The 9,916-nt window shown below is 42.7% G+C and overlaps 1 protein-coding gene across 1 annotated transcript in view; it reads right to left on the reverse strand.

Moving 5' to 3' along the window:
• Positions 1 to 8,694, reverse strand: part of LOC143775090 (uncharacterized) — a 67,150-nt gene extending 58,456 nt beyond the window's left edge. The window contains exon 1 of the mRNA XM_077262929.1: positions 8,526 to 8,694. Coding sequence (XP_077119044.1) covers positions 8,526 to 8,694 — 169 coding nt within the window. The remainder of the gene's footprint in view (positions 1 to 8,525) is intronic.
• Positions 8,695 to 9,916: the final 1,222 nt, after the last annotated feature.

Here is a 9,916-nt window from a genome sequence, read left to right on the forward strand (position 1 = left end):
AAGTCTGTAGTCATTCTATGTGACTGCGGACATGTGATTTCTCACATTGCTCGCTGTGAAGATTTTTCTGCTTAAGGAGGTTATGTGACCGCAAGTATGTGATTAGCATATTTCCGGTCAAATTCTGACTAGACTTGTATGGCTTCACTAAATACACTTGCATTGAGTGAGCCCAGACAAGTCTAGTCGGCCCATGGCCGCATGCATCCAAATCTCACGCTTGCGGTCAGATGCCCGCCAGCGGAGAATTCTCACAACTTGCAGTGCAACATATGTGAGGATTTACAAATCTGCCATCACCTACAGTGACTGCAGACTTGTAGCCTAAGGCCAGACAATTCCTTTAAGAAACTGACAGATTCCATGGAAGAATGATTTATAAAAGGGGAGAAGCCTGTGGTGCTGGTCAGGCAGTGTGGAGGTCAGATCTGAAATGTCTATGGTTGGACCTGGTCAACCTTTATCTGCGCGTACCCTTTCTGGTGCCGTGGGAGTGATAGTGATTCTGAAACACTACAGGTACAGTTTGCATTCAATATGGTCCCGCTTTTAATACATTCAGGAGGCCGTAATGGCACAGCGAATATAAAAATCGTAGAGTAGGACTGCCCCATTATGAGAATGCCTTGGCGTGGCGGGGTGGCTCAAAGAATTGATCAATTGTTTGCTAAATGTCTCATTTTGATATACAGTTAGAAATTAATATGTGCATGTGCACTTTTGTATTGTGCTCTGACCACAAGCAGTGCTGGCTTCTCCCCTTTCATCAAGAATGATTTATGACTTATTTAACCCCTTTACCCGCAAAGGTGGTTTGCAAGTTAATGACCGGGCCAATTTTTAAAAATTCTGACCACTGTCCCTTTATGAGGTTATAACTCTGAAACACTTCAACGGATCCCAGTGATTCTGACACTGTTTTCTCGGGACATATTGTAATTCATGTTAGTGGTAAAATTTCTTTGATATTACCTGCGTTTATTTGTGAAAAAACGGAAATTTGGCAAAAATTTTGAAAATTTCACAATTTTCCAACTTTGAATTTTTATGCCCTTAAATCACAGAGAAATCACAAAATACTTAATAAGTAACATTTCCCACATGTCTACTTTACATCAGCACAATTTTGGAACCAAAATTTTTTTTTGTTAGGTAGTTATAAGGGTTAAAAGTTGACTAGCAATTTCTAATTTTTACACCACCATTTTTTTTAGGGACCACATCACATTTGAAGTCACTTTGAGGGGTCTATATGATAGAAAATACCCAAGTGTGACACCTTTCTAAAAACTGCACCCCTCAAGGTGCTCAAAACCACATTCAAGAAGTTTATTAACCCTTCAGGTATTTCAAAGGAATTTTTGATTTTTGGAATGTTTAAAAAAAAAAAAATGAACATTTAACTTTTTTTTCACAAAAATTTACTTCAGCTCCAATTTGTTTTATATTACCAAGGGTAACAGAAGAAATTGGATCCCAAAAGGTGTTGTGCAATTTGTCCTGAGTATGCGGATACCTCAAATGTGGGGGTAAACCACTGTTTGGGTGCAGGGCAGAGCTCGGAAGGGAAGGAGCGCCGTTTGACTTTTCAATGCAAAATTGACGAATTGAGATGGGACGCCATGTCGCGTTTGGAGAGCCCCTGATGTGCCTAAACATTGAAACCCCCACAAGTGACACTATTTTGGAAAGTAGACCCCCTAAGGAACTTAGCTAGATGTGTGGTGAGCACTTTGAACCCACAAGTGTTTCACTACAGTTTATAACGCAGAGCCGTGAAAATAAAATTATTTTTTTTCCCACAAAAAATATTTTAGCCCCCAGTTTGCATTTTCCCCACGGGTAACAGGAGAAATTGGACCCCAAAAGTTGTAAAATTTGTCCTGAGTACGATAATACCCATATATGGGGGGAACCACCGCTTGGGCGCATGGCAGAGCTCGGAAGGGAAGGAGCGCTGTTTGGAATGCAGACTTAGGGTATGTGTCCACGTTCAGGATTGCATCAGGATTTGGTCAGGATTTTACGTCAGTATTTGTAAGCCAAAACCAGGAGTGGGTGATAAATGCAGAATTGGTGCATATGTTTCTATTATACTTTTCCTCTAATTGTTCCACTCCTGGTTTTGGCTTACAAATACTGATGAAAAATCCTGACCAAATCCTGATGCAATCCTGAACGTGGACACATACCCTTAAATGGAATGGTCTGCAGGCATCACATTGCGTTTGCAAAGCCCCTGATGTACCTAAACAGTAGAAACCCCCTACAAGTGACCCCATATTGGAAACTAGACCCCCCAAGGAACTTATCTAGATGTGTTGTGAGATCTTTGAACAATCAAGTGTTTCATTAGTTTATAACGCAGAGCCGTGAAAATAAAAAATCATTTTTTTCCCACAAAAATGATTTTTTAGCCCCCCCAAATTTTTATTTTCCCAAGGGTAACCAGAGAAATTGGACCCCAAAAGTTGTTTTCCTATTTGTCCTGAGTATGCTGATACCCCATATGTTGGGTTAAACCCGTTTTGGCGCATGGGAGAGCTCGGAAGGGAAGGAGCACTGTTTTACTTTTTCAACGCATAATTAGTTGGAATTGAGATCGGATGCCATGTCGCGTTTGAGAACCTCTGATGTGCCTAAACAGTGGAAACCCCCCAATTCTAACTGAAACCCAAACACACCGCTAACCCTAATCCCAACCCTAACCATAACCACACCTCTAACCCGAACATGCCCCTAACCCTAATCCCAACCCCACCCCTATCCCCAACCCACCCTTAACCCTAATCCCAACTCTAACCACACCCCTAACCCTGACACACCCCTAACCCTAATCCCAACCCTAATCCCAACCGTAAATGTAATCCAAACCCTAACTTTTGCCCCAACCCCAACTTTAGCCCCAACTTTAGCCCCAACCCTAACTGTAGCCCCAACCCTAACTGTAGCCCCAACCCTAACTGTAGCCTCAACCCTAACTGTAGCCTCAACCCTAACTGTAGCCCCAACCCTAACTGTAGCCCTAACCCCAACTGTAGCCTCAACCCTAACTTTAGCCCCAACCCTAACTTTAGCCCAACCCTAACCCTAACTTTAGCCCCAACCCTAACGGGAAAAGGGAAATAAATACATTTTTTAAATTTTATATTTCCCTAACTAAGGGGATGATGAAGGGGGGGTTTAATTTACTTTTATAGCGGGGTTTTTTAGCAGATTTTTATGATTGGCAGCTGTCACACACTAAGACGCTTTTTATTGCAAAAAATAGTTTTTGTGTCTCCTCATTTTGAGAGCTATAATTCTTCCATATTTTGGTCCACAGAGTCATGTGAGGTCTTGTCTTTTGCGGGACGGGTTGATATTTTTATTGGTACCATTTTCGGGCACGTGACATTTTTTGATCGCTTTTTATTCCGATTTTTGTGAGGCAGAATGAACAAAAACCAGCAATTCGTGAATTTCTTTTGGGGGAGGGCGTTTATATCATTCCACGTTTGATAAAATTGATAAAGCAGTTTTATTCTTTGGGTCAGTATGATTACAGCGATACCTCTTTTATATCATTTTTTATGTTTTGGCGCTTTTATACGACAAAATCTGTTTTATATATAAAAAAAATATATTTTTGCATCGCTTTATTCTGAGGACTAACTTTTTTATTTTCTTGCGGATGATGCTGTATGGCGGCTCGTTTTTTGCGGGACAAGATGACATTTTCAGCGGTACCATGTTTATTTTATTATTATTTATGTAGCACCATTAATTCCATGGTGCTGTACATGAGAAAGGGGTTACAGTAAACAAGTTTACAGTGACAGACTGGTACAGAGGGGAGAGGACCCTGTCCTTGCGGACTTACATTCTATGGGATAGTGGAGAAGAGGCAGAAGGTAGGGGGCGAGGCGGCGGCTCTGGCGATGGCGAGGCGGCAGAATGGTTATTGCAGGCTGTAGGCTTTCTTGAAGAGATGGGTTTTCAGGTTCCGTCTGAAGGATCCGAGGGTGGTGGATAATCGGACGTGTTGAGGCATGGAATTCCAGAGGATGGGGGATATTCGGGAGAAATCTTGGAGGCGGTTGTGTGAGGAACAAATAAGTGTGGAGGAGAGTAGGGGGTCTTGGGAGGATCGGAGATTGCATGAAGGAAGATATTGGGGGATTAGTTCAGAGATATAGGGAGGGGACAGGTTGTGGATGGCTTTGTAGATCAGTGTTAGTAGATTGAACTGGATTCGTTGGGGAATTGGGAGCCAGTGGAGGGATTTGCAGAGGGGAGAAGCAGGGGAGTAGCAAAGAGAGAGGTGGATTAGCCGGGCAGCAGAGTTGAGGACAGATTGGAGTGGTGGAAGAGAGTTAGCGGGGAGGCCACAGAGGAGGGTGTTGCAGTAGTCGAGGCGGGAGATGATGAGGGCATGCACAAGAGTTTTGGTAGATTGAGGGCTGAGGAAGGAACGGATTCTGGCAATATTTTTGAGTTGGAGGCGACAGGAGGTGGCAAGAGTTTATTTATATCCGTCTTTTTGATCGCATGTTATTCCACTTTTTGTTTGGCGGTATGATAATAAAGCGTTGTTTTTTGCCTTTTTTTTTTTGCGGTGATCACTGAAGGGGTTAACTAGTGGGACAGTTTTACAAGTTGCGTCGTTACGGACGCGGCGATACTAAATATGTGTACTTTTATTATTCTTTTTATTTAGATAAAGAAATGTATTTAGTGCAACAATATTTTTTTTCTTTATTTAGGAATTTTATTTTTTTTACATATGTAAATATATTTTTAACTTTATAACATTGCCCGAGGGGGGGACATCATGTTATAGTGTCAGATCTCTGATCTGACACTTTGCACAGCACTGTGTCAGATCAGCGATCTGACAGGCAGTGCTGCAGGCTTGCAAGCGCCTGCTCAGAGCAGGCGCTTGCTAGCCACCTCCCTGCAGGACCCGGAAGGAGCCCCGTAGCCATTTTGGATCCGGGGCCTGCAGGGAGAAGGAGGTGGGAGACCCTCGGAGCAACGCGATCACATTGCGTTGCTCCAAGGGTCTCAGGGAAGCACGCAGGGAGCCCCCTCCATGCGCGATGCTTCCCTTTACCGCCGGAACACTGCGATCATGTTTGATTGCAGTGTTCCGGGGGTTAATGTGCTCGGAGCGGTCTGTGACTGCTCCTGGCACATAGTGCCGGATGTCAGCTGTAATAATCAGCTGACACCCCGCGGCGATCGGCTGCGCTCCCCCCGTGAGCGCGGCCGATCGCCTATGACATACTATTCCGTCCATGGGAAGTAGAGCCCACCCCCCATGGACGGAATAGTATGTCTAATGGCAGACAGGGGTTAAAAGAAGTGTGGCTATATTGGTCATTGATTTTTTTCTGTTAAACATCAAAAATTTAAAATGTGTTTTTGTATATTTTGACTTGTTTGGTTTTCATTCCCACTTTAAACAGAAGAAAATACATAAATGAGGTGGGAAAATTTACGTTTTTCATTTAGTTGCAAAATAATTGACAGATGGTAGCCAGACCGGAGAACAGGTATTGATAAGCTGATTATCTAAATTATCTAAACTGATGAGCAAACACCTGACAAACAATAAAAACGCTTGTTTGTCAGGGGCGACGATTTATAAACAAGCTTTAAAAATCATTGTTTTTTCAGCATGGTGCAAACAGGCGCTTATTTAAACAGAAATCACAAAATTTCATGCTTGGAAAAGTATCAATTTACCATGTTCCACTTGGCGTGAAAAACCAAGAGAATGAAAAAAAAGTCACAAGTGTTCATAGGTCAATGATCAGAAATGAGCAAGCCTATCTAAACTGGTTAGCAAGTATAAAATTATAAAACTAACTTCATATACTCACATAATCCATATCCTGGCAAGGTGCTGACGACCGACGGGACATCAGAGTGATTACACATCGCTCCACCCAGAATGCATGCAGTACGTGACCCTGGTATTCTGCGTGCCTAAAGGGGCCTTCAGCCTACAGAATGGAAAGTGGTGGTGCAGGTAAAAGAGAGTATACGGACAGGACAGCATGGGATTGCAGCTGCTGGTTTCTGTAAGGAAAAATATTTGTCTGCCTGTTTAAAAACTAGTTGTACATCATAGAAAGAATCAGATACGATCCCATGCTGTCCTGTCTGTATACTCTCTGCGTTTTCCATCCAATAGAGGTGGTGTATGATCAGACCATGTTCCTGCATAGTCAGACACAGTACACAGCAAGGGCACATTTACAAGATTATCTCAGCACAGGAACATTTTTTTAAAATATACAGTTGTGGAAATTAATATTTATTGATTAAAATGTACTTTGTTCATGGAGCAACCCCTTTAATTAACCCCTTCGCCCCCAAAGCCTATTTTCATGCTTTAATGGATCCCACTGATTCTGAGACTGTGTTCTTGTGACATATTGTACTTCATGATAGAGGTAAAATTTATTTGATAGGACTTGCGTTTATTTGTGAAAAAAAAACAAACGGAAATTTAGCAAAAATGTTCACAATTTTCTAACTTTTTAATTTTTATGTTTTATGTCCTTAAATCAGAGAAAATAATGTCTTCAAAGGGAAATGCGCTTTTTGTCTCCCCATTGTTTTACAATACTTAAATCAGAGAGTCATATCTTACAAAATAGTTAATTAATAACATTTCCCACATGTCTACTTTAAATCTGCACAATTTTTGAAACTTTTTTTTTGTTAGGAAGTTATAAGGGTTAAAAGTTGACCAGCGATTTCCCATTTTTACAACAAAATTAGCAAAACCATTTTTTCCCCATATGTGGGGGAAATCTACTGTTTGGGCACACAGTAGAGCTCGGAAGGGAAGGAGCGCCATTTCACTTTTTGAATGTAAAATTTGCTGGCATAATTAGCGGACGTCATGTCATGTTTGGAGAGTCCCTGATGTGCCTTAACAGTGGAAACCCCCAACAAGTGACACCTTTTGGAAACTAGAACTCTTAAGAGAACTTATCTAGGTGTATTGAGCACCTTGAACCCCCAGGTGCTTCACAGAAGTTTATAACGTTAAGCTGTGAAAATAATCTCAACACGGGTCTTTCACCGGGCAGTACGGGGTTTCTGAGTAGCATGCTACTGTATAGGGCTCTCCTGCTGCTGCTCACCTATGTGCATTATGACCTATGTCTCAGAAGCACAGATGCAAGTGCATGCTCCTATAAATGCATCTCCTCGCCCTGGAATATCCGGGTCAGCAGGTCCTGGCCTGGGGCGCGCTCTCTTCCCTTGTACCCGGCACGCTCCCAGACCCTGGCAACCCCGACACCGGCTGCAGCCCCAGGCGCCGTGGAGCGCACGCGACCACAGCGTCGTTCCAAAAAGCCAACCGGTACACAGCATCCGGACACACACCCAGGTTCCACCCCCAATGCGCCGCTACGGCGACCCCAGCCGGGGATGCCGCCGTGTCAGACCACCCAGGCCGTGCCACAGCCGAGCTCCCGGATGCCCGGCCATCACACCCGGCCCGCCCCTGGACCGGAAACGCCGCAGCACATGGCAGCGCCCCCCAGGAGACCGCACAGAACCATAAGGATATACTTACCCTCCGGCACTGGCCCTCCGGAGACTGTAATCCTTCGGACAGCGCTCCACCTGCCCGCTAACTGCCATGGAATCCTCACGGGACCCCCACCGTGGCGCCTCCAAGGACCCCGCACCGGCCAAGGCAGGGGACCCCCGCTACCTGAACCAACCGGCTGGGCCTGGGATCCGACGACTCCTTACTGGTATCTGTAGGAACAGGGTCCCCGTCAGGGACAGGAAACCAACTGATGCGTGGAAGAGGTGCCGCCCTTTTGTATCTGTAGGTTTCCTGTCCCTGAAGGGACATGTTGCAAAAAAACAGCAACACAATTTCACCAATGTTTGTTAGGTTTCGCAATTAGCGCTCACTGAGCTGTAGAATTGACATGGCAAGTAGATTCTACAGGTCAGTATATTACGGCATCATTAAATTTATGTTGCTGGCTTTTATTTTAGTGGGTTTAAAAAAAAATCTGAACTTTATAACAATAAGAATGTTTTTTTTTTTTATAAACACAGCTGACAGCTTAAAGGGATTGACAACCCCTTTTCATACCACTTGCTTGGCCCTGATAACATACTAAGGCTAAGTGCCCATGTTCAGGATTTTTAGCAATTTTTTGGGCGGTTTTCCCCCGCAAAAACGCTTAAACTAAGCATCCCATCATTTTAATGCATTCCACAATTTTTGTGCCCATGCTGCGTTTTTTTTCCGCAAAAAAAAAAAACACATCGCGGAAAAAAAACGCAGCACATTTATTAATTTTGCGGATTTTTCGCTGTTTTGCGGCTCTATTATTGCATTGGGAAGCTCCAGAAAAAAACGCAAAAAAAAGCACAAAAAAGTGAGAAAAATGCGAAAATAACGCAAGTGGATTTCCTGTGCAGGGAGTTATGTTTAGCTCAGGAAAATTCTGCAGCTATTCTGCAACATGGGCACATAGCCTAAAGCTTATTCTCACCTTTCGTGTTGGCGCCGTTCCAGCATTTGCTCTCCCCAGGGCTGTTGTGCAGTGTTGTGACAAGTGATACCGGTGCCCAGTCAGCGCCGTTGTTACTGCCTCTGCCTTTGGACATTCTGAAGATGAAGACGAAGTCCGGTCTGTAGTTGATCTCAGGCTTCCTCTTCATGCTCAAAACGTCCGAAGGCGAGGATAGTGACATCAGCGCTGATAGGGCGCCAGCATAACACCGCACGACAGCTCCAGGGAAAGTGACTGACACCATGGAAACGTCGCCGACGCGGGAGGGGAGTATACACTTTATTATGTTATAGGGGCCAAGTAAGGGGTAAGAGAAGAAGTTGTGCAAGTAGTGGGTTTCTTTAGTAGTACAATTGATCATTGGATCGCTTTTTATTGCATTTTCTTGGTAAGTGTTGAAACTGAAAAATATCAATTTTGTTTAGGTTTTTTTTTTTTTCCTTTATATTGTTTATACTACTGGTTAACTAGTTTTATATTTTGATCAGACTTATGGATGCAGTGATAAAAAAATATGCCTTTTTTCATTATTTTCAGTGTGGGAAAAGAAAGTAATTACATTTTTTTTTTTTTTTAAATATATTTGATGTCATGAACAAACTTCTCTGCACATGACATGACTGCAACTACAAAAGGTTAATCTATCTCCCCTCACTCAATCTTAAACTCAACTCTCAGTCACAGTCCACATACCTGATACACAACACGCTGCCACCACTCACCAAACATAGGGGTGAGAAGATCCAAAAATACACACACTGAGTTCAGACATTAAAAAGGTCAAATACTCTCGGAAAGGTTACAGATCTTTTAGAGCAGACAAAGGACCACATTTCTTAAAAGTTTTAGACTTTAATATAAAAGTACAGTAGTTACAAAAAAAGATAAAGAAAATAATGCAACACACAATTATGCAAAACAGTGATGAAATAAAAAAAGAAACAAAATATCTAAAGGATTAAATCTACAGTGGCTTGCAAAAGTATTCACCTGCACTTGGCTTTTTACCCATTTTGTTACATTAAAACCTGTGTTTAAGTATTTTTATAATCTGACGTGTGTGATGCATCAACACTAAAGTCTAAGTTGAAGTTAAATGAGAAAAATATAGGCATAAATTAAATTTATGGGATCAAATAACTAAAAATTGGCATGTGCATATGTATTCACCCCTTTTGCAATGAAGCCATTAAAAATTTCTGGTGTAAGCAATTACTTTCATAAGTCACATGCTTAGTGAAAGGAAGTCCACCTGTGCGCAATCCAAGAGACTAGAATATCTGTGCATACGACCACAATAAGCCGTACCCTCCGCAGAGGTGGCCTTTATGGAAGAGTGTGCAGAATAAAATCCTTTACTTGCACATAAA

This window comes from Ranitomeya variabilis, chromosome 5 (genome assembly GCF_051348905.1).
Source record: "Ranitomeya variabilis isolate aRanVar5 chromosome 5, aRanVar5.hap1, whole genome shotgun sequence".
NCBI classification, from domain to species: Eukaryota; Metazoa; Chordata; class Amphibia; order Anura; family Dendrobatidae; genus Ranitomeya; species Ranitomeya variabilis.